Raw genomic sequence first — 25660 nt, 5'->3', positions numbered from 1 at the left:
TACAATGGTGAAGTCAAGATTTTTAGTGTGCCTGTCACCATAATGGCATGTACTGTACCCAATAGCTAAGTTTTGATCCCACATCTCTCTTCCACCCTCATCTTTTCTTAGTTTCCAAAACCCATTATTTGAGTACCACTTTATGACCATATATACCCATCATTTAGCTCCCACTTACAAGTGAGAACATGCGGTGTTAGCTTTTCTATTCCTGAGATACTTAAGGTAATGGTCCAAATTGCTGCAAAAGATATTATTTCATTCATCCAAATTGCTGCAAAAGATATTATTTCATTCATCCAAATTGCTGCAAAAGATATTATTTCATTCCTTTTTTGTGTCTGAGTAGTACTCCATGATATACGTGTGTGTGTGTGTAGATACAAAGTATGTATAAAATATTATGTATACATATATACATATACCACATTTTCTTAGTCCACATACAGTTGATGGGTGTTTAGGTTGATTCCTCATCTTTGCAATTGTGACTTATGCTGAGATAAACATTCAAGTGCAGGTGTCTTTTTTGTAAAATGATTTCTTTTGGATAGACACCTAGTAGTGGGATTTCTGGGATTAAATGATAGGTCTCCCTTTAGTTCCTCCTGCGTACTGCATTGACCGGCAGGAATGAGACTCAGGCCAGCCTCTTCTGTCATTTTCTTTTTTTTTTAAGTCTTGCTGTCAAATATAGCACAAATACAGGAAAACCTAAAATAAAGTTCGGTTTACCAAATCATAATGTGACCACCTAGTAAAACCACAACCACTCCCCAGATGAGGAGTTAGAACTTTGTTAACCACACTAACACTTCCTAGCCCCTCTTAATCACAGTGCCCTCTCTTCCCCTAAAGGGTAACCACCATCTTGACTGGTTTGGCAATTATTTCCTTGTTTATATTTAGAATTTTATTAGCCCAATGACACATTTGGATAAAACTATAGTTTAGCAATGACTAAACTTTTTTTTAATGTCATTAATGACTCTTTTAATCTATAGACTCCCTCTTTTTTTTTTTTTTTTTGAGAGAGAAAGTCTCACTATGTCACTCTTAGTAGAGTGCCATGGAGTCACAGCTCACAGCTACCTCAAACTCTTGAGGTTAAGTAATTCTCTTGCTTCAGCCTCCCAAGTAGCTGGGACTACAGGTGTCCACCACAGAACCCAGCTATTGTTTTTGTTTTTGTTGTTGCTGTTGTTGTTTAGCATGCCTGGGCTGGGTTCGAACCTGCCAGCCTCAGTGTATGTGGCTGGCACCCTAACCATTGAACTATGAGCACAAAGCCTATAGATTCCCTCTTCATCTTCTCTATCTCTTTCTCCCTAAAACCAAAGTATGTGTCTGTCTAGGGGTCCTCAAACTATGGCCTGTGGGCCACATGTGGCAGTGTGATTATATTTGTTCCTGTTTTGTTTTTTCACTTCAAAATAAGATATGTGCAGCGTGCATAGGAATTTGTTCATAGTTTGTTTTTTTTTTAAACTGTAGTCCGGCTCTCCAACAGTCTGAGGGACAGTGAACTGGCCCCTGTTTAAAAAGTTTGAGGACCCCTGGTGGTGCCCACAGTCTGAATTGGGCTGATTGCATCCCCATGGTATATTTTAATATGCTCCCCTATCCTCTGCATTTCCTATAATTTGCTCACTTTTGGAAAGGCTATTTAAAGACTGGTATTATTTTTTTCTGTCTGGTGGCACATAATGTCTGTCTGTCTCTTGTGTATGGGTGTGTCATGTTAGCATGAATTAAGGATCGCAGACACGGCATAGTCTGTCATTGCTTCATTTATTTGCAAGAATGATTCTATGAAGAGAAACTCCCTGTCACCTACTCTTTAGTTAATTACTGGTATAGAAAATCAAGAAAAATATTGGATTTCTTCCTTTTACTTACCAGTTTAGCCTCTTATGAATCAGTCCTATTTTGAATGCCAAGGCAATTGTGTGGAGTGAACTCACACAAATTAAAAGCAGTTAAGATAAATAAATATATCTTGAAATACATACCCAAGATATGCTTTTTACAGTTTGGTGAGTTCTTTTCCCAAGGATATTTGAAAAGGTAAGCATTCTATCCCTGCTTGTATTTTTATCCCATCTTATCATCCAGTCTATTTTTATTTTTTAAACATTGTTCAGATGAACGCTTTTCTCCTTATCTACCTCAAAACTTTATATTCCAATGCAAGAATTTGTGGCTTAGTTGCTGAAGAAATGAATTCCCATATTCTAATAAAATTTAGTGAACTAGGAATTATGAGCCTCTCGTTCCCAAGCACCCTTCAATTCTATGGGATTGAGTCCATAGGTAGCAGAAGAGAGAATCTGTCCAGGGTAAATGGCTTGAGAACAGCATTTGGTAAGTAGTAGAAGAAGCTGTTATTTATTTTTTTTTTTTTCAGAGACGGGAGTCTCATTTTGTCACCCTCGGTAGAGTGCTGTGGCATCACAGCTCACAGCAACCTCCATCTCTTGGGTTTAGGTGATTCTCTTGCCTCAGCCTCCCAAGTAGCTGGGACTACAGGCGACAGCCACAAGGCCTGGCTATTTCTTTGTTGTAGTTTGGCTGGGGCCGGGCTTGAACCTGCCACCCTAGGTATACGAAGCTAGTTCCCTACCCACTGAGCGACAGGTCCTGCCTGGAGAAGCTGTTCTTACTTCAAAACAGAATAACAGAAGGAGGAAATAGAGGAATCAGACACAGAACCTGACGGAATAACACAATGACGGAATAACCTCACTTTGATACTGCTTACTTCCCTGCAAAGTTTATTCTTCACTTTTTGATAACTAAAAAAGTATATTTTAAGTTAGATTGTTTAATTTTTCTTTAAATACCAACTACAAAAGAGTATGGTATGAAAACCCCAAGCTTTAATAACTGTTTCCTATTTAATTTTCAAAACCCATCACATAAAAATAATTTTATTAGCGAAGGAAGCACTTTCATTGAGAGATGTGTGAGCCATCCTTGCCTTACTGCACTCTAATTCCTTTTTCTGACTTGTTAAAATACAGAATTTAAGCGTCTGAGAATCAATAATTTTTTTTCACAGCTCATTAATGTAGAATCCTTCAAAGAAATAGTCAATGCTTTCTTTGAAGATGTGGACTCTAGCCCAAGAACCCTTCTTGGGAAGTGATGTAATTGAAACTCTGAAAAGTATCAGGCAGATATATTTTTACAACTGCACCTAGAAAGATTGCTTCTGTTTGTGGCTACCATTGGTTTTCATAAGCTCCCTTCAAATACTTCCTTGAAGACATTCTATCATTCTATGAGTCCATAAAGGAATGAAGATGTGATTAGTACCTCCTACAAGTGGTTTCTAATTTGCAGGCAATCCAGGTGAACTTTGCTCACATTCAGTGTTCCCAATTATGATGCCACTTTAATGTAGGTCTCTCAGTTTGGCTTTCATCCAGGCTGTTAGGTGAAATTAGGCCCAGAAAATCGGATTATTACATCCCGAGGGAAGGGGCTGATAAGCAGCAGATGATTGCTTGTCCCCTTGCTTCTTGCTTGTGTTGAGGTGTTGCTGGTTGCAAAGCCAATTTGTTAACAATTAGTGCTCATTAGAATCATTTCCTGTTATTGATTCTAAACATTTGACAAAGCACTTTTAGGAAATTGGACTCCAAAAAGTAGCTATATGTCAGTGTTGACCAATTAAAAATCTTCAGGATCCAATGTAATTTCTAACCAGAGTCATCAGTTTCCAAGTAATTATTTTTGCTTTGGAACCCACCTGCTATCCTGTCCAGTTTAAAGATGTACTGGAACAGGGACATACTTCTTAATTAGCGGAGGTTGGGGAGAAGTCAGTATGGGAACAAAAGGAATTTTCTTTTATTGTCTGCTTTAACTGTTTATATTATATCTTTAAGAGACAAAAACTGCCAGCTTGTAATACATGTATTTGCAAGTGTGAAGTTCAATGTATTATTTCTGTTATCTAAACCTCTAAGCTTAGTTTTTAAGTCTGCATTCACCTTTCTACATTTTAAACTCTAAATATAGACTCACAAATGGAATCATTGTGCATTACATTAGAATTTAAATATTGCCAATGTCAGCTTCCTGAAATATTATATATGACTTTAATAAAATTAGCATAAATACTATATGCATTGGAATTTTTATGAGAAAAGGCATTGTATTTTTCTAATATTAAATATAGATCTGCTTACATTATAGTGCTGCAAATATATATTTCAATAGAAATGGCCCGATTATCTAATTAAAATATTTATTATCTGTACAAGTGTCATCTCGTGTATACTGAAATGCTATTTATTTATACTAAAAGAACATGCTTGTTTCCTCGTTAGTAATAGTCATTACATGGGAGCTATTCAGTTATTTTTGTAAGATCAGAATTAAACCTGAATGAGATTGCCCACCTTGTTCTTTTCCCATCAGACCCCCTCCTCCAAATTTTCCTTTGCTTCTGTGTTTATTTTATAAATTTAAATAATTGCTCCTATTTTCATTCCCTCCTAGATTTAAGAATGACAAAAATATTTCTTCTCATTGTTGCAGGACATGGAGATGTGAACTAAGTCTATTTCTGTTTCTGAATTTCTTATTGCCATATTAAAAGCTCACATAAATGGAGAAATTAAGTGTGTGTTCTTTTTTGAAATGCCCTGTGCTCAACCCCTCTACCCTTAATAAACAGAGATGGTATTGACACAAGTGAATTTTGTTTAACCACACTACATTTGCTTCTTAATTAGTGAATATTCATCTGTCATCAGCAGCAGCTATGACACCCCTCCCTGCTAACATGTTCTGTCATAAATAATCAATGAGGCACTATTAATATTCATGAGCTGGAATCTGTGTAGTCATGTGCACTGATGCAGAGACGGGGGAGTGTTGCCATGAACTGACTGGAAACTCTGTGTGTGTATCCGTGAGTGCAGGATACTTAGGGAAAGCGGAGAAGAGCATGCTGCTACACAACCCCCTGGCTCACGCTTCCAGCAACAGCGGTTTGTCTGTGTTTCTGGACTGAAGTGACTGATGAAAAACAGTAGTCAAGTCTGGAGGGTGATTCCCTTTCAGTTCACTTGCCTTTCAGTTCTGGGGAAATTAGAAGATTTGCTCTCTCTCTCTGCTTCTTAGAATGGGCTGCAATTTGTGCACTTTTCAGAAAAGAGAGGAACACTACAAACTGCTCTATGAAGTTTCCCAGGTGAGTGCAGGGTCTGATATCAACACTTAAATGGCCAGGCTTTGTGTTTGTCTGAAAGACGGTAAATGAATTCTGGCTAGCTTTATTTTTCCTTTCAGCACATTTCAGAATTGAGGGCAGACTTGCTGGTTTGGGGCTTTTTATTTTGATTTTGGGTGGCAGTTTTCAGCTTCCTTGCCACTCCCCCTTCAGATGACTTCCTGTGGGATTCTTTTTAACATTTTGTGTATCCACTGCCAAGATGTCAGTCACATAAGAGGGCTAGCACTGAGGTCCGTGTCTGTAAGATTTGGAGATACCTCTCTCATTTTGGAATGCTGTTGACATTTGAGAATCAATTGTATCATTGTCTGCATGAATATTGGGATTTAATAGGTCTATGATCTCAGTTATTTTGAATAGAGAGGAAAAGTTTCTTGCCAAATGTTGTTAGTCAGAGGAAATTATTGGATTAATTAGGAATTTGTGCTTTGGTTTAAGAGGAAGACCTAGTATTTCTGTATTATATGAGACAGAAATATGTATGAGAAGTCTTGGCTTAAGAGGAGATAAAGGGATTTTCTTGCTGCTTGTTCTTGGATCCTATTTACAATTTTTTGTTTGTTTAGCACTAGAAATGAATTTCAAGAACTTATTGTAATATTGGTGTGTGACCTAGGAAAAAGTATAAATTCAGGTGTCTCTGTAATGTGTATCTGAGTGCTTTACAGAATAAAAATAAGAAAGCAGTATCTTCAGCCTCCATAATGTCAATGGAATTCTTTTAATTGATTATTTAAGCTGGCTCCCCTAGGGGGGTTGCTTAAGTTCAAATTTCTTGTCTGGCAAAAGAAAGTTTATTTCTCCCTTCTTTCCGTTTGTCCCAGATGCGACACACCACTGCTTTTGTTTTCAGATGAGATTGCTGATGAAAGGCAATGTTTGGGATGTTGGTGGTCCACTGCCTCCTCGCTCCCTCAGATTTCCCCCTGACGTGATCGGTTTCACAGTGGGCTAATTACAAAGTGGATTTGCTACACATGAAACAGCCTCCTCAGTTGCAATGTTAATGCACATTTTCATGGTAATGTGATCAGAGGCTCATTAGCCAGTTTCCAAAATGATCCTCTGCATTAATTAAATGTAAAAATGACTGCTTTATCGCTGTAGAGAGGAAAAAGAAGATTAACATTGTTAATTACACTGGGGGCGATACTTTTTCCCTCATTTTTTACTATGAACTTGCAAGGATAGGCTGGATAAGCTCTCGTCTACTTTGACTCATGAAAACAGTCTCTAGGTGGAACACTTTCCTTTAGTTTGGTTATTGGAGTTTGAGTTCTCAGTATTGTTTTTCTTTGGAGGGTGGAGGAGTGAGGAATGGGTTCATCAACCTATTTTTTTTTTTCTCTAAATCGCTAAAATTATATTAAAGTATAATGTAGATGAGGTGATGGGTGGCATCTTCCCTGATTATGCCTAAATGATGCTGTTTATATTCTACTAAGAATTCAAGCAGGGTTACTGCATTCAGAAAGGACCACTGTATTTGCTAAGAAGCAGGAGCCTTTGTTACAGATTTTTAAAATGCTTGTCTCTGAGTTTTTCCTTCAAGTGCTTCCTAAATCTTGAGAAAATAGATAAGCCATACTCTTTATTGCCTCTACCTGGACTCCTCCATATATTTATTTTATTTCCTCCACTCCTGTGTTGCAGTACTTATGATCTTTAATAAAGGGGGCAAGCAATGAAGTATTAGCTTCCATTTAACTGGCTTTTATTAGATAAGTTTTAAAACCCCAGCTTAAATGTCTTGCCTGTGTTTCCAAGGGGAGCTCTCCCACAGTTTGTCCCCAGCTTTGCCTTCCATTTTATTGAGTTAATGGAATAGATAAGATATCAAAGGAAACCAGTGCTAGGCTCATATAATACACTGGAGCCCCGTGTGGTGCTGAAAACTAGTTTCTATTTTTATTTGGAGGAAAGGCAGCTTAGAGCACACATGAAAGTGAATATGTTCTTACCCAGGTGTTCAGAAGGGCACATAGCTGCCCCCCTAAGAGAGGATACTATTTACAAAAGTGACTTGAGATTGGAGTGTTTCTTGCTGGTATATTAAAATGAATTAACTCACAAAACATTAACACCCGATGGCCCCAATCATATCTATTTATAGACTTGTAATTCTCAGATCACCTGCCTTTTTCTTTCTGTTCTCATTATTTCTTAAGAGCTAGGGCAAATGGAAGACTAGGGTGATGACAATTTAAGATTAGCAGTGAATACTAAATGTAAGGCCAACAGCCAAATGTTTACTTCTTTATAATAGAATCATTACGATATTGAACTTGCTCACATTTTCTTTCTACATTTACTGACCTGATAACACAGGTCAGTTTCAGGTTTACAACTGCAGTAAACAAAAGCAAATGTGCTCACTGAGGGGTCTGGAGAAACAATCAGAATGATGTGGTTAGGTGTGAAATGAGGTCACGTTTATGTTCTGTTGCTATCGTTCGCTCCTATACAGGAGCTAAGACTTTCAATTGGCACAGGAGATGGAATGTCACCTCAAGAAAATCATTTTCAGCTGGAGCTGGGCCAATCAGGCTCCACTCTGCACACAGATGCAAGAATCTAAGATTTGGGTAGATCCAGTAATCTTCACACCAAGTGGTTTTCACATCTCTTCATGCATCTATTAACTTTTACATGTGCCAAGGACACAATTGTTATCTGCAGTGATTTATTTTATTCAAAGTAGGTTATTTATTAACCTCTTAAGAATTAACAAATGAGTCATCTGAACAATGCCCTTCTCTCAACACAAACTGAATTGCCTGTTTTGTATTAATTTGGTCAAATAGCCACCTGGACCAAGAGAGTGTCAAGAGCTTGTTAGGTTTTTCTGACCTACTAACAGATTTATTTCTGAGTGAGGTTATATGGCAGTAGTTAAATCTAATGACTTCTCAGCTTGATTTTGCACACATAAATCAAAGGTAACTTTTTGATTGCACGATGGCAGTTATCAAAGGGATGTTCCTTGGTGTTGAATAATCTGTTATAACTGGGAGGAAATGTTTACAAGTTTGGACCATTAACACAGTTATTGTTCAGATTTCCTTTGAGTCCTATAATGTAATAGTCAAGATTCTGTCCTTATTTACTTACCACATTAGAGAAAAAGAAATTAATTTGCTTTCAATTTCAGGGAAAGCGGAAGTGGAATAGTTCTGGTTCTCCAGGCAGCGTGACTGCTGGGACTGCCTTTCTTTTCTAAGTGGACACTGTTGCCCAACACTTCTGGAAATGTGAATGGTTTGGCATAGCTGAAATGTCTCCTTGCCACCCACAGTCATGACTTCATAAACTGAAACAGAATCTGTCTTGAAAGTAACAACACTGTTTGCAGCAGCTAACAGTGAGCACTTACTGTATCGTGGGTACAGTGCTAAGAACTTTCCCTGATAATCATCTCATTTAAATCTCACACAAATTCCACAAGGTGTTACAGGATCCCTTCCTGTAATTTACAAATATGCTAAAGTCCCCTCTATTCTACAGTGTCCTCTTGAATGTCCTGCGTCTCGCTTCTCTGGATACAGATCCTTCAGAAATGTTTGTCTCATAGTCTGTAAAGCCAACTTCGGATATTGTAACCTCTCTCCCCAAATGACACCCCTTTCCCTGCATTCCTTAGCACTAGTGAAGGTCTCACCTTCCTTCTTACTTTTAACAAAACTTACAGCCATTGGGTGAGAAGGGACCCTTTTGGCTTCCTCACCCTCGCAGTGGGCTCACTGCTCCTTTGCCTTAAGGATGGTGTCCAGCATATTATCTTGCCTTCCTGAAGTCACAGCTCCTTTCATCAACTCCCTTTTATATCACAATAAGAACATCCCCTCTCAGAACTTGTCAGGTGACCCTAGCCCCCTTGATTGCTGCTGCTGGGATAATTTTGTAGAAAATGCTTGCTAGCTCCCAATGAGTATAAAATGAAGTAAAAAAAAGAAAACTCATTCCAATATTCCCGGCCCTCCTGAGCTGTGCTTAGGCACCTTCCCATCTCTCACTGTGCTTCCCCTAGTCCCCAATGCCATCTCTAATCGCTCCAGACCTTTTTTTTCTTTTCATTTAATTTAGCCTCCCAATTGGGACCTTGTATACAATTCTTTTTATACAGCTTCTGTGGAACACGCTTGGTGTCCACTTCCACCTCTGTTTTTGTTTCCATCACTAGTTATTCAAATGTCTCCATTAAACCAGAAGCAAACACCCTGTGCATAACTTTGGGGGGCCAGTTGGATTTTTTAAATCTCAGGAATTTATACTGGGAAACAGGACACTAGTAAAGGATATAAAGGAATGAAGAGGGGGAGAGAAGGAGGGAGGGAGGGAATGAGAGAGAGTGAGCACGTGTGCACTTGAAGTAAAGAAGTTGGGAACTTGAGTGTCTGTGGTTTCATCATATACATGAAGATCAGACCTATTAAGGGAATCCGAGACACCTAGAAATGAAGCAGATGAGACATGAGAGAGAGAAGCCTAAGGTATAAGAAGCAGAATGGCTCAGAGTGCCTTCATTTTCCCTGTTCCAGCTTTCCTACAATAAATCACCATTTCATTTGCTTGAATGAGATCTCTGTTCCTCACAATCAGAAGAGTAAGTGAAGACACATCATGGTAATGTCTTACTTTTGTTAACCACTCAGCAGGTGCCTTCAACTCTAGACATGTGGTTGAATACAAAACTTTCAGTTCCTGAGTCTTGCCATTAAGGCACGTAAACAGAGAATTTCCATTTAATGTGGTACGTGAAGCATTCAATCAACAGAGATGTTGACAGCTGGCTGTAGGAGTGCAAAAGAGCTCAACATGATGGGGGCTTGGGAAGTGGGTGACAAGGAAGAGGAAACCAAAAGATGGTACTTAAAAAGGTAGAAAAGTTCCTGTAGGTAGAAAACAGGGGACGGGCGTGAATGGATTTGGGGTAAGGAACTATCAGCCACAAGTGTCACTAGAGTGTTGCAAGCATCCAGATATGGCACAAGAATGGACAAGACCAGACCCTGAAGAATACCTTGGGCTCCAATTTTTGTTTGCTGTTTCTGTTTTTGTTTATTTTAGGGGTGGGGGGAGAGTCCTCTGGTAAGAGTTGACAATACGTATTTGACTGTGGTGTGGTGAGTTGAGGTGGCGGACTCCACCAAGACTACCACAGAGGGAACCAACTGAGAGTCTGCTGAAGAGGGGAAGTCGGTGGTGGGAACAATGTAAAGGAAAGACAAAATGGAAGCCCATGAGGAGGTAAATTCAGCAGGTTTGGGGCTTATGAGACTCAACAGATGTCATGAAGTTTACAGAGAGAAGAAATAAGGGAAGTAAGTTCTGGAAAGGAAGAGAAGGTTTTTATGATAATTTCGTTTATGGGCTATCCGACCAATGGACCAATGTCCAGCTGACAGAGGAACAGTGAGTGTTCAAAACAAAAACTTGGTGTATATACGTCTGTTGGAAGAGATAACCCAAGTGCATGTGAAACGTGAGGAGGAGAAGTATAGGTGAGGAGAGTTATGAGGCAAGGAAATAATCCTGAGAAACTGGCCAAGGGGAAGAAAGAAAAAGAGAATGCTGAAGCTATGGAGTGGGGAGGAGGAGGAGGAGCGGAAGGTTGTGGGGGAAATTAAGAGAGACTTGAAAAGGGAGTGGGCAAGGTGGTCGTATGCATTAGAGTGTAGAGTAAGTTAATAATCTCAGTGCCTTTGGATTTGAAAATATGTGATGTGCTATCCAGATCCCTCTTCAGAAAAGACTGGCCCCAGCTTCCAAAAGTGCTATCAGCAGAAGACTTTGTCAGCTCCTCCGGAGCTGTCTCAGTTGCAGAAAGCCCTCTCACCCAAGCTTATTCCCTTCCTGGGAAGCCCACAATCATGGTGCAGTGACGTGGGGATATAAAAGTCAGGCCATCTTGGTCAAGGACCTGGGGCATCCTGAGAGGCAATGTGAGGTCAGGAGACTCCTGTCTCTGGTGTTGGACCCGTTTCATTCTGTCCTCGCCCCAGTCCTGCTTCCTGGCTCTCTCTTCCACAAAAAGAACACTTCTTAGTAACCATCTTTCACACGACACCATAAGCTCAGAGTTGGCTTCCTGGCAAACCTAACCGGGTGATGATTAAAGAGCATTTAAGTGCAAAAATGTGTAAAAGTAATCCAGAAAGGGATGCATTGAGAGGGAAGGTTGACTGTACTTTTAGGAAGTTGAGATATGACAGATTATCAAAAATGAGGTTCCAGCGAACATTGAAGTACAGCTTTTTCTTGGCCTTTTTTTTTGGGGGGGGGCAAAATTTCTTATAATTGTGAAGATTAAAAATGAAAGCTATCTTTAAAAAGTAAGATCAGTTGATTTCACATCTTACAGCAGGATGATCAGATAGTGATGATAATACAGTGATTAAGAAATAAAACGTGTACATTGAGCTAGAATCTCTATTATACAAGACTCTTGAAGAAAAGCTTACATAGTATAGTGGTTTTGATAACAAAAGGTCCTTTTTACAAAAATGAATATTTTGATGATTATAATTCATTTAGGTAGTTTTAATAAGTAAAGTGACTTTCACTACTAGAAGGGTCAGACTATCGTGTATTTCCTTAACATTTATACACTTAATTTATTTAAATTTTCACCATTTATTTAATCAATATAGACTTAGGAGAATGACAGCCATCTCCTACTGCGTATTTCTGTCTTTTGATGAGACATTGTAGGAAAATATTTTCCCTGGTTTCCTACTGTACACAACCGAGGCATGTTACTAAAAACTCAGCTAGTAAATATGTTGAGATATTTGACTCTTCAGCTCAACTGAATTTATGGTAAAGTAGGATAATCTGATTGGAAAATTGTTTAATTTCACTTATTGAAAATGTTTCAAAAATACATGATCTGATTCTACATAATGACTTAACATGCATTTTTGATGTTCACTTCCAATCATCTCAGTCACAAATGAAGTGCATATCATTAGTGAACAGTGGTGTCTTTATAAAAGTTACTAAGTAATTAACTACGAAGATTAATTGGTACTCCTTCCCCAACAGTCAGTCACTGTCCAGTACATTCATTTTATCTGAGTAGATTTTCATATATTGAATCTTCACAAGTCATTTAACAGGTATTCAATCAATCTTAGTAAGTGATTAAGAAAGGCGCAAGGCTTAAATCACTAGGTAATCAAGGAGAGGTCTTTGGCTTGTGGTTTTATGAAGGATCCATACTCTTGAAACATTTATAATTAATGGGGGAAAATTAACAAATTGTCCAGAACAGAATCTGCCTCAATCATTCAGTCTTCTGCAGACACAGTTTCTCTCAATATCCAACGTAGAGCATACACCTTAATAATTTGAAGTGTTATTCTTAAGAAATGTCTTCTTGTGACTCACGTGGATTGAGGTACAACTGGGTGGTAATTTTGTCTTCAGATTTAAAATTCTAGATAATTCAAGTGCAGCTGTGTTTTTCATCTCTAAATGCAACACTTGCAAAGTCTTCAATATAACCTGTCCCAGCTCCATCTCCCTTCCAGCAGTATTCATTTCTTCCTTCCTAATTCTATCACTCTCAATGTGGAACACCAGTTTTAAAAAGGTTATTATGAAGTTTATTGTCTCCTTCAACAAAAAGCTTAAAAGATAGCAGCCCCATTTTCTCCTGTATTTCAACATATAACATCTAATTGCTAATTTGTGCCATTCTGTAACACGCTGTAAATCTTGCTTTATGGTTGTTTGAGTCCTGTGAAGCTTTGCTTTTTCCCCCCTCCCTTCCGCTTTCTCTAGCTTTATAGAAATATTGTAGAAATGTTTTATTTATTTTATTTTTTAGGGGAGGGAACCTCTTATCTCAGTGGCAGTTAGATTTTTTTCCTGAACTAACCTCTCTCTCCCAAGCCCTGTAAGTATCTGTTTCAGATACTGTATTTAAAAAAAAAAAAATAATACTATTCTAAGAATATGTGAACAAAGAGAATTTCTAAAATACTTACTATGGTTTAAAAAAAATAAATCCACAGATGAAAGACCATTATTATAATCAATGGTAGTTAATGTTTTGTATAATAGAATCATGATAGAATTCAGATGTTAATATTTTTTAAAGTAAAAGAAAGTTTGTGAAAGAGCATTTTTCATTGAATAACCACAAATGATGACTCTGCACCTGCTTTATGCTCAGTACTCTGCTAGATGGTAACACAGAATACACAAGAAGCCTAAGCTAAGAAGCTAACCTTCAAAGAGTATACCATGAAAGTCATTAGAAGACAAATGTGGACATATGGGACCCAATGCAGGGACCTGACAGAGAAAAGACAGAGTTCTATGTGGGCAAGGATTGTTTAAGGGACTTCAGCTTAACAGTCATCATTGTTTAGAATAGCCTAGGTTAGGAACCAAAGTCCATTTTTTAATTCAGCATAATTATTGAATGCCATTCATTTGAAGATAATGCGTTTAATGTCCAGGATGTATTGTAAAAACAAAGTCATAGAAAGATGACTAGGACATATTTGGGGGAAAATAGGAAGAATAGCCTAATGAAAATATGGGGTTCTTGATCTCCATTGCAAAACTGAATGGACTTAATGCCATCATCACCCCAAGACACTCAACAATCTGGGAATGCTTTCAAATAGAGGCTTAACTCCATTTCAGTCATAGAGTATGTATAAATGTTTTTCACTTGACATTTAAAAGAGCACAGCATGGGGCGGTGCCTATGGCTCAAAGGAGTAGGACACTGGCCCCATATGCCAGAGGTGGCGGGTTCAAACCCAGCCCCAGCCAAAAACTGCTAAAACAAAACAAAACAAAAAGCACAGCATGCTAAGTTGACCTGCAAGAGATAGATTTTGCCATTTACTCCTTAAGTACGTTCTACATTTCTTCACTCATATTTATAATGTTTGAAGTTGATTTTGCCTATGCAATTGTGAGACTCGGTGCAAAGACAACATGGAAAATACTGAAAATGTTTTACTGTCTTTGATCAGTGCATAGAAAGTACCAAGCACGGGTGTGGAAAGGCACTATCCATAGAAGAAAGAGCAGAGGCTTTTGAATCAAGCAATAACCCCACTTATTTCCTCTCTGACTGTGACTTAGTTACTTCACTTCATTGAGCATTTGTTTAATTGATTAACATCAACCTTTAAGTGTGTTGTTGAGGATTAAATGAGATAATATGTTTAAAGGCCATAATATAGTACACACATGGTTCTATAAATGGTAACTTTTGTAGTTGTGATCCCACTTCAGTCTAATGAGGGCCCTGTGAGATGAATAATAATGCTGTCTCCATTTTACATAAAATTGAGGCACTAACTAATCAAGTGACAAGTTCAGACTGTCAGCATGCAGAACCCCTGGAATTCAAACCGGGATCTGCCTCATGCTAACATCCATGTTCATTTTGTTATAAATATGAAATGCCCCATTCCCTCTGAGCTCTCCATATTTATCCACTGAACTGACCCATAACCACGGAGCACCTGGCACATGGGAGAAACTCAAAGAATTTATCTGATAAGGGAAGACAAAAGGAAGATGAAATTCAGAGAAGGGAGGGATGCAAAGAAAAAAGGAAGGAGAAAAGAAAAAGATAACATTAACATTTCTTCTTGAAAGGGTCTACAGAAAAAAAAACAACTTGTCATTGTAACAGCTTAAATCAAATTATCTCATCTGGGAGAGCCCGTCCATATAAGAAAATGACTTTCACTCCCTAATTTTGAGGGCTTGAAAGCCTTTCCCCATATTTCCATAAATTTATTCCTAGCATGAAAGATCTTCACAATCTGCTGTCTTTCCTTCTTTCTCTCCTAATTTGTTAGCCCCAATTTTAGCTAAACAAAACTGTAATGTTCTATGCGAAATCAATGTGATTTTTCCCATCTCTTTGTCTGTCAGGACAAAGTCCCTTTTACCTAAAGTGCCCTTCCCTCTCCCTCCTTTTCCTTAGGAAAAACTCTACTTCCTTAAGACTCAATTCAAGGTTTGCTGTCTTTGAAGTCTTCTCTCAACTCAAGACAGAATAATTCACTCTGCTCAATGCTCCTCTTCGATGGTGCTTTGTAATGTCAATTATAGTCAAATGCTTCTGTGTTTCTGTTTAGTTTTGCTGTGTCTCTATTACCCCACACGGTGTCCAGCCCAGAGCAGGTCTTTAACACAGAATGAGTCAAGGAATAGGAAGGAGTGGGGACATAGTCAGAACTGCATTAATAAAATAAATCTTACTTTATTTTATCCCCAGGATTCACTGAGTGCGCTTTGAAAACAAAGTCATTTAAGACACTATATATGCTGTAGTTTCTTGATTTTTTTTAATTAATATTAAATCATAGCTGTGTACATTAATGCAATCATGGGGTACCATACACTGGTTTTATAAACAGTTTGATGCATTTTCATAACACTGGTTAACATAGCCTTCCTGACATTTTCTTAGCTATTGTGTTAAGACAATTATATTCTACATTTACCAAGTTTCACATGTACCCTTGTAAGATGCACCGCAGGTGTAATCCCACCAATCACCCTCCCTCTGCCCACCTTCCCCCTCCCTCCCCTCCCTCTTCTCCTTCCCCATATTCTTAGGTTATAACTGTTATAGCTTTCATATGAAAGCCATAAATAACTTTACCTCTTTCATGTTTACATGGATGGAGCTGGAACATATTCTTCTTAGTAAAGTAGAAGAATAAGTATCCAATGTACACAGCCCTACTATGAAACTAAGTTTCCTGATTTTGAAGATGTTGTCTGTTTTAAGACGGGCCCTAATTGTAAGGATGACCATCAAATTTAAGAACAGTTAGGGGAACATGGTTGACAAACGTATTTTAGTAAGCATATTTATTACAAGCTACATCCCAATTTCAAAAACAATAGGATATTGGGGGAGAACTTGTATCTTAGATTTGAAGAAAGGTCATTACTCTGCTTTATAAAAAACAAAAACAGAAAATGCACATTTGCCCTTCCTTTACTACTACCCTGCTCTTCCTCTCTGCCCTCTTATCCCAGACTGAGGATTTTATTACCCAGGTTTATGTGGACCCAGGATAGCAGGACCTTATTGCAAGATCCCTAGTCAGTATAGAAAAGGATAGAATTTTTATTACTCAACGGTCAATTAGGCCAACACATGTATCTGTGCTCTCTTTTGTGAATTTCTCTACTGTTTTTTGGCAAAGTTATAGTGCTACTCAAAGTGTGGGTCAAGTGCTGCCTTTCCAGGAAATCTTTCTAGAGTCCTTACACTGGAGAAGGCCCTTTCTTTTCTCTTTCCAGAGTACTCAATGCTTATCTTTTTTCATAACATGTACCCAATGCTGTAATTTCTCAGTTTACTTGCAGATTCATTGGTCTCTGAATCTATGCAGGGCAGAAACCCTGTCTTCAATCTCTGTGTCCTCAACCCTAACCCAGTATCTATCCAGATGTTTCTTGAGTAAAAGATAAATGACTAAATACTAAGTGAATTCTGTATGCAGAGCAATTCAGATGATGAAGGTGACATAAAAGCAAAATAAGATGGGCTCTCTGCCCTCAAGATGTTTGCTGTTCAACAGGCTTTAGTAATAGACACGTATACAAATAACTACAAAAAGCAAAATTAGCTCTGTGAGAGAGGGAGAGAAAAGAACAGTATCTTGAGATGTCATGATGATTTGCTTGGAGCATAGATGCAAATTTTATAATAAGGTATCTAAAATAGGACACATGTATATGTGATTAAATGAATCAATTATTGATGTAGTAATTGTTGTGTTTCTCATTTGGTGCCTTCTATACTGTAAATTGAATTAGCTGTTTTGCATAAGAAATAGATTAATGCACACATATTTTTGTTTTACATGATTTATATGCATTATAGAAACAGTAAAGTATAGCTAAAATTATCCTCTTTAATATAAAAAGAATTTAAGATGATTGTAAAATATGTTGGATATTTCCTAAATTTTCTCTGATCATGAGGCCTTTGGTTTTCATCATTATTTTAGCCCTGAAATAAGAATCTCTCCCAGTGAAAATACCCAAATTAAAATCATATGAAACAAGAAGTAGCCTCAGAAAACCATAAAAATCATTTTTAAAACTTTAAGCTCTAAATAAAACCTAATTCAATTTAATGATATACCAAGATATATGTGTGTGTGTATATATATAATATGTATTTCAATAGCTAAAAACCATATTTCTTTTACTTATATTATTAGTTACCACTTTAACAAATATGATATTCTTGGAGCCATGCAATAAAAGTAAAGATAATATATCCCTATAAACCCAGTATTAGTTAAGCTTTTTAGGAAACTAATGTGGTGCCCTGTAGATAACATTTTTTCTTTTTAGTTTCAGGTTAATGTGAGGGTACAAACAACTAGGTTACAATATTTGCATATGTTAGGTAGACTCTGTCTCTTGTAGTTGTATCCTGCACTCAAAAGGTGTGCCAGTACCCTTACATAGTGCCCATTAAGTGGAAGCACAGCAATCCCCTCTCCTCTACCTTTCTTCCCTTCCCTAATTCCCCCTCCCCCATTTCCGTTCCCCCCAACTTGAATTGAATTTTTCTCCTATGTGGGCATGTATTAGATCCTCTACTGGCTTCATATTAGTATTGAGTACTTTGGATTTTTGTTTTTCCATTTTTGTGATACTTTACTTAGAAGATTATGTCTCATCTCCATCCAGGTTAATACAAAAGACGCAAAGGCTCCATCTTTTTATGGCTGTGTAGTAGTATACATACACCACAGCTTGTTAATCTGTTCTTGGGTTGATGGGCATTTAGTTGTTTCCATATCTTGGCAATTGTAAATTGGGCTGCGATAAACAATCTAGTGCAAATATCCTTATGATAAAATGATTTTTTTTCTTCTGGGTAGATGCCTGCAATGGGATTGTGAAATCAAATGGGAAGTCTGATTTGAGTTCTTTGAGAATTCTCCATACTTTTTTCCAAAGAGGCTATATTGGTTTGCAGTCCCACCAACAGTGTAAAAGTGTTCTTTCTCCACATCCGTGCCAGCATCTGCAACTTTGGGACTTCATAATGTGGGCTGTTCTCACTAACGTTAGGTGATATCTCAAGGTGGTTTTGATTTGCAACTCTCTGATGATCAGAGACAATGAGCATTTTTTGAAATGTTTGTTAGCTACTTTGTCTTCCTCAGAGAAGGTTCTATTCATCTATCTCTTGCCCAATGGTAGATGGGATTGTTTGCTCTTTTTTGTTGATTAATTTGAGTTCTCTGTAGGTTTTAGTTATCAACCCTTTGTCAGATTCATACTATGCAAATATTTCTGCCCATTCTGAAGGTTGCCTGCGTGCTTTACTTGTGTCCTCAGCTGTGCAGAAGCTTCTCAACTTAATTAAGTCCCGTTTGTTTATTTTTGTTATTGTTGTGATTGCTGTTGATATCCCCAGTCTGACATCATCCAGAGTTTTTCCCACACTTTCTTCTAAGATTTTGTCTTAGATTTAAATCTTTTGAACATCTTGAGTCAATTTTTGTAAGCGGTGAAAAGCATGGGTCCGGTCTCAGTCTTTTACTTGTGGTTATCAAGTTCTCCTAGCACCAGTTACTGAATCAGAGATTCTTTTCTCCAGTGCATGCTTTTTGTTTGGTTTATCAAAGATCAGATGGTAAGTAGAGACTGGTTTCATCTCTTGATTTTCTATTCTTTTACATATGTCTATGTCTCTATTTTTATGCCAACACTGTGCTCTTTTGATCATTATGGATTTATAATATAACCTAAAGTCTGGTAGAGTGATGCTTCCAGCTTTGTTTTTATTACTAAGAATAGCCTTGGCTATACGGGGCTTTTTCTAGTTCCATACAAAATGAAGAACTATTTTTTCCAGTTCTTCAAAGTATGGTATTGGTATTTTAAGGGGGGTGGCATTGGATCTATAAATTTCTTTGGGTAGTATAGATATTTTAACAATGTTTTGATTCTTCCCAACCAAGAGCATGGTATGTTCTTCTATTTGTTAATGTCTTCTCCTATTTCTTTCCTTAGGGTTTTATAATTTTCATTGTAAAGATCCTTCACTTCTTTTGTTAGGTATATTCCTAAGTATTTCATTTTTTTGGAAGCTACTGTGAAAGGAATTGTATCCTTGATTTGCTTCTCAACTTGGTTGTTATTGGCATATACAAAAGCTACTGATTTTATATCTTGAGAAGTTACTGTATTTCTTGATCACTTCTAGAAGTTTTGTGGTTGAGTCTCTGGGGATTTCTAAGTATAAGAACATATCACCAGCAAAGAGCAAAAGTTTCACCTCCTCTGCCCCCATTGAGATGCCCTTTCTATCCTTCTTCCTACCTCATTTCATTGGCTAGAACTTCCTGAACTATGTTGAATAATAGTGGCAATAGTGGACATCTTTGTCTGATTCTAGTTCTAAGTGGAAAAGCTTCCAGTTTTACTCCATTTATTACAATATTAGCTGTGGGTTTGTCATCGATGGCTTCAATCAGCTTAAGAAATGTGCCACCTATGCCTATTTTCTCAAGTGTTTTTGTTAGAAAAGGATTTATTTTTAACCTAGTTTAATTTTTCATTTTATGAAAATTAGCTCCAAACTGTGACCAAAATGCTAAACATATTTTCAATGCCAGACTAGAATCTTATTCACATCTTAGGGAGATCTGAAGAGGAAGGGAGGGAAGGAAGAAGGAAAGATATTTTTCCTGTCTTTCTTATGGTAGCCATTTCAGGAACTATATATAGAGTAGTGTCTCTACTGGAGTGTAAATTTACTCAACCTTCAAGAATTGCCATAGATGGTGAAAATTTTTTTTTAATTTTTTGGCATTGAACCTTATTACATTGAATGCAATTAGTAGAATTGAGAGGAAATTCGGCCATGAAAACATTTCATTCAATATAGTTATATTTCACCGGGTGTGAAATTTAGACTAAAACGTCCTAGGAAATATGTCTCCTTGACTTAGCATAAAGTTAAATGGCTTAATTTAGTCTTTTCCATTTATACCTTCTGAAGTAAAATGTCACCAATAAAACCCAGTAACGTCAGCAAAGGTATACATAGTACAGATTCGCTTGCAGGGTATGCGTTTTCAGAGTAAGTTATTAACAGATATATTTAAGTAGAGTCAGTCTGTGACTGTATATTCTTTTTCAAGCTTATGGACTCCATTTGGATATTAACTATGCTAAAATGTGTGGAAATTAAGTTAAATATGAATTTAGAAAAGAAGTTGCCTTACAGATCTTTTATACCATCACTCTAGTTTCTTGAAATCACAGTAAGCTAGATTTCAGGAAGATGAAATGGTTTTATACTTGATCAATGATTAAAAACAAAAACAAGGAAAATAGTGATGAACCTATTTAGAGCAAATGATATACGTAACTAGCCTTGCCCACGATTTCCATCTAAGATTATCAAGTTCCTAAAATGATCTCCTTTGATGGGTGACTATTTTCTGTCTGAGTGATTAACACTTTTGTGACTGATGAACATTCCCAGTGGGTCTCCAGTTGGCATGTTGGAGCACACCTGGGGGCAATATTATAAATGCACGAATGGCTGCTCCTGACTGGTTTCCTTTTCCTCCTCCTACCACAAATACCTTGTTCTCATCTTCCACTACAACCAGAAAATAATTTTAAAACTAGCTCCTCGCTTTGAAGTTTGCTTTCATGGCTTTGAAGTATTCACCGCTTCTGGCCAGTATCATCTATGTTTCATAGATCACAGAAAATTCTGAAAGAGAGAAAAACACTCATTTGAGATGGGAAATCTTCTCTTGATATGTTCATATGGGTTTTGTTTCATTTTTTTAATATCTTGTAACAAATTACTGCTTTGGAAAGGTGCATCAGAAACAAAGAAATGGCTAATAGAACCTTAGGAAACCATCTATTTACATATCATTAATAATATCTTAGTAGTTGTGGGTGGGAAGTGATGAATGGCCAGATGATGCCTAATAGTGCCTTCAAATCCCTCAAAAAAGGAAACCTTGAAAATGGTCCCCTAGCCTCTGAATGTGTTGCTATATTGCAATTAGTTTCTGGATTACACAAGAATCAATTTTTTTTACCTATACTATTAAATGTAGCAACTTTTTAATTTTTTAAAAAAGCTAAATAGGCCAGGCATGGGTGGCTCATGCCTATAATCCTAGCACTGTGAGAGGTAGAGGCAGGTGGATTCCTTTGGCTCAGGAGTTCAGTCTTAGTAAGAGTGAGAACCCATTTCTACTAAAAATAGAAAAATTAGCCAGGCCAGGTGGCATGTGCCTGTAAGTTTCATCAGATCACCTGAGCCTAGGAGTTTGAGGTTGCTGTGAGCTGTAAGGCCATCCCACTCTAGCCTGAGGCATCAGAGTGAGTCTCTCTCTCTCTCTCTCAAAAAAAAAAAAAAAAGGCTAAAGAAAAACCACATTGTTTGCTGTGTAAGTCCTAACAAAGTTATAGCATGCTACTTGCTAATTGTGAACCTGAATGTCCATAGTTATTTCATTTAGCCCAGCATTTAGATTATCTTAATTTGCTTCAAAGAAAAAGCATATGATTATATATACTGAAGTAAATTATGCAGTCCTGGAAGTAGGCTCTGAGACCAAGATTTGCATGTAAGCCCTTGGAGAGGTATCTCAGGAGCAACCCTGAGAGGGCATGAGGGCAGGCCAGCTGGGCTGGGGAAAATGTCTAACTGTGATGTGGTCCCAGGAGAAACCTTCACAGATTTGATCACAGACGGACCTCCGGAGCCAGGATGGCCCTTCAGGGTTGTCTCTAGCCAGGCAAAGCAGCCAGGCCTTTGCACACTCCCTCAATGTCTAAACTTTGGATGTGGTTGCCCCTGAGGAGTGGGTACATCTTTGAACAAGGTGACTCTCTTTAGCAGAGCTCATTTCTCAGAGCAGGACAAAGTGGAGGCTATAGCAGCCAGTACTCACAGGCCCCACGGATGCCAGCGCCTTAGTTCTGAAGAGGGAAGCTCAGGGTTCAGCACCCACTGCATACACAAACTCATCTTGTAATATGTGGCCGTCATTTCTAGACCACGATGAAATTTTCCTTCCAAAGGAGTTGTTATCACTTAAGAGACAAGGTCAGGTTTCTTAAGATTAGATTGTTCTCCTCTTTATTCTTTTGCTGGCTTAAATCGTTTTCTAGAATTAAGAAGACCATTGAAGAATATTTTGAGTATGAGACTGAATGTCTGACCTGGAGAAACGTGGTGAATTGTGTCTGGAGATTGATTTTGCTGAGTGCTGATACCAAATCATGTAGCAACATCGTTTCACTTACTAAATATTGCCCGGGCCATGTTGTTGAACTCTGCACTGCCACGGTCACCTCATCAGGATGTTTTCTGTCCTGTGACCAGTGGCTTCAAATGTACTCATCCATCTTCTTGTCCCATTACATTTTGTGTGACTGATGTTCTGTACCCATTAAAATTGATGGGAAAGAACAAAGAGAAGAAAAATGTGCCCTTCACTTGATTATTTCTCTGCAAGAGCAAATGAGAATTCTCTCATACCAACAAGAGCTTTGGAGTGGTAGATTTTCTCTCATTTATTAAATGCTTTAATTAGCAGGTTTACTAAACAGAGTCTCTTGTTTATAAGGGCACATTATTCAGTCTGCTTTAAAATCCAGTCTCCTTCTGAAATGTTTGATCTTTATAAGATAAATTTTTTTATTGTTAAATCATAGCTGTGTACATTTGTGCAATCGAGGGGTACAATGTGCTGGTTTCGTATACAATCTGAAATATTCTCATCAAACTGTTCGATGTAGCCTTCATGGCATTTTCTTAGTTATTGTATGTGGACATTTGTATTCGGCATTTAGTAGGTTTTAATAGCTGTAACATTGGTTATTGTCGAGAGTTATTTGGGTGTACGTTCTCAGCACCAGGACCAACTAATCAGATGCCTTTCATGTCAGACTTTTTTTTTTTCTTCCAATGAGCTATAATAATGGCTCATTTTATGGTCTGTGATAGCCGATAATTAAATTGACCATTATTGTAAACTGAAGCCAAAACCATGGTGATTTTGGAAGGCCTGATCTTCTCTGCGTTTTTCTTGGATCAGTTGAGTGTTATCTTTGTGTTCAGCAAATTGCAGAGCAGCAAGATATTTCTGCAATATGCACAAAAACATTTGTTTAATTACATTATTTAATGCCTTAGGGAAAAATAAAACCTGCCCACTGGCAGCTACCAGGCGTTAGCCTCGACACCTCATTTCTCCTGAGGCTCCAGTGTTTGGGTTAAAGGAAACAGTGTAAACTTTTTTCCTAGGAGACGCAATAGAGTTTTATCTTTAAAAGGGATATATAAATATTTTTTCTTTTTTACAAAATTCAAAATGAAATAAATTTGATTAAGTAATGTGAAATAAATTATTTTTGGAGTGAAATCTCTTGAGGGAGCTTGATTTCCAAGGCATCTATGGGATAATTTGAGTGCTGTGGATAATATGGTCCCTTGAGGGAGACAGGAAAGTAAGAAACATTCTTCCATTTTTACCTTGGTCACAAGGATGGCAGGAGCTATTCCAGGCCTTTGACCGTAGGAGTACATCCACGAACAGCAGTCAGATTGGCCTAACTGGGGCAAGTTGTCATCAATATCAATGATCACGTGCTGTACAGATACTTGAACCAACTGTCAGACAAATGTACTAGAGTCAGATCCTTTCATTTATGTAAAAACTTGTCTCCACCAGCACTCCCCAATAGAAACTTCTGTGAGGATGGAAATATTTAATATCTGTGCTGTCCAGCACCATAGCTACCTACTGCATGTGGCTACTGAACGGTTGAAATGTGGCTGCTGTAACTGAGCATAGGAGCTTCTGATTTTATTCATTTTAGTTAACTTAAATTTCAATATCTACATGTGGCTACTATATAGAACAGTGCCAGTTCCAGAAATTCTTAAGGAATCATATCCAGTGCTATAGAAACAGTGTCTTAAAACATTAAAGTCTAGAGTTCAATGCCTATTTTAACACAGTATTTTTAAAAAATCTGAGGAAAATTTTTCTGGGATGGGGTAAGATTTTGCTTAAGTCTGCAATAATTTTTGGAGAACTAAAGTAAAACATAAATTCAGAAAGCAAGCAAAAAGGTATGACGCACAGGGCAGAGTCTACAAAGAGGAGGCTTAAAAACTAGAATGTTAACAAAAACCCTTTAGAAAACAGAAAACACTGTTCATTTTACAGAAAAGATAGTTTTGTCACTTTATAATTTACAAACCTTGACAGCCTGAAATCTGGGTCATCGTACTTCAGCCATGGGAATAAAGAATGAATTCATTTAATCAAAATACAAAAAAGCTGCATTTCTCTAACTCAAAAAATTGCCATCAGCTGGGGTGTTCTGAGCCAGACAGCTCCTCTTTCAACTGGAACAACAAAAAATAAATAAAATAATAAAATAAAAAGAAGAAGAACAGCATAATTGGGGTAATAACTTGTACTGAAACTCCTTTCAAAGTCTTCCCCAATCTTAGGATTCTGTCCCCTGGGTCAGGTATGTTAATCTGAGAATCCTTATGAAATGCTATTTCTTCAAAAAGTACTGAATGCATTTGACTCTAATAATACTTTCTATTATGGCAGTATTATTTCATAAAGATGCAATATTTACCCAAAGATATGTGGAATTCGATCCTACCATTCAATATGAAACCTGTCTTCTTTGAACAGAAATTTGCTTTTCTTCCCAAGTAGGCGTCCCACACAAACCATGCATTTACTCAGTGGGGAACCATTGTCTGAAGAATCAGTCGTATTCCTCAACCTGTCCCCCCAACAGCCACATCCAATTTGCCAAGTTCTTTGTACCTCCTCTGCAATATTTCTTTTATTTATACTGCTTTCAGATTTATCCCTTCTTTTATTGCCAACCTTCACGATTTATTGAGGCTACTTTTTTCTATCAACCCATAACCTTTCTCTTTGCTTCTGGTCTGTGAGTTTCAAGCCATGTTCTACTCTACTGCCAGTACATTGTTTTTCTTGCTTCTTTGATAGATTCCTCAGTGTCTGTAAAATGAAGTCCAGTTTCTGCTACCCCTATGTCAGAGAATGCTATATCCTGAAAGCCTTCCACAATCCCCTCACTTGAAACCAATTTCTCTCCTCCCCAGTTTACTTGACTGTAGAACAACTCAGAACTTTATAATGGAATTAGTGATTATCTATTCTTTTAGAGATTGAAAAACATTTTCAATTTTCATACCTCATGTCTGAATTTCCCCGAAATCCTGTGGCCTAAGTAGGGGAGGCAGAATGCTTTCCCATTTTGTAAAGAAAAATACTAGCTCAATGGGAGAGGTAAGAGAATAACCCAAGATTTCACAGCTAGTTAGTAACTCAAGCTCTGAAT

General features: G+C 37.6%; 1 protein-coding gene across 2 annotated transcripts in view; it reads left to right on the top strand.

Moving 5' to 3' along the window:
* The window catches only part of PDZRN4 (PDZ domain containing ring finger 4), a 376475-nt gene that overhangs the window by 219430 nt on the left and 131385 nt on the right, over positions 1-25660 (top strand). Inside the window, exon 1 of one of the 2 annotated variants that reach the window (XM_053557730.1) lies at positions 4877-5206. The exons of the other annotated variant lie outside the window; for it this stretch is intronic. Coding sequence (XP_053413705.1) covers positions 5138-5206 — 69 coding nt within the window. The 5' untranslated portion in view covers positions 4877-5137. Of the gene's footprint in view, positions 1-4876; positions 5207-25660 lie in introns of those variants that run through there. 2 annotated transcript variants of the gene reach the window in all.

This window comes from Nycticebus coucang, chromosome 12, assembly GCF_027406575.1.
Source record: "Nycticebus coucang isolate mNycCou1 chromosome 12, mNycCou1.pri, whole genome shotgun sequence".
Classification (NCBI taxonomy): domain Eukaryota; kingdom Metazoa; phylum Chordata; class Mammalia; order Primates; family Lorisidae; genus Nycticebus; species Nycticebus coucang.
Note: the sequence above shows the minus strand (reverse complement) of the source record. Positions and strands in the feature narration are given on the sequence as shown.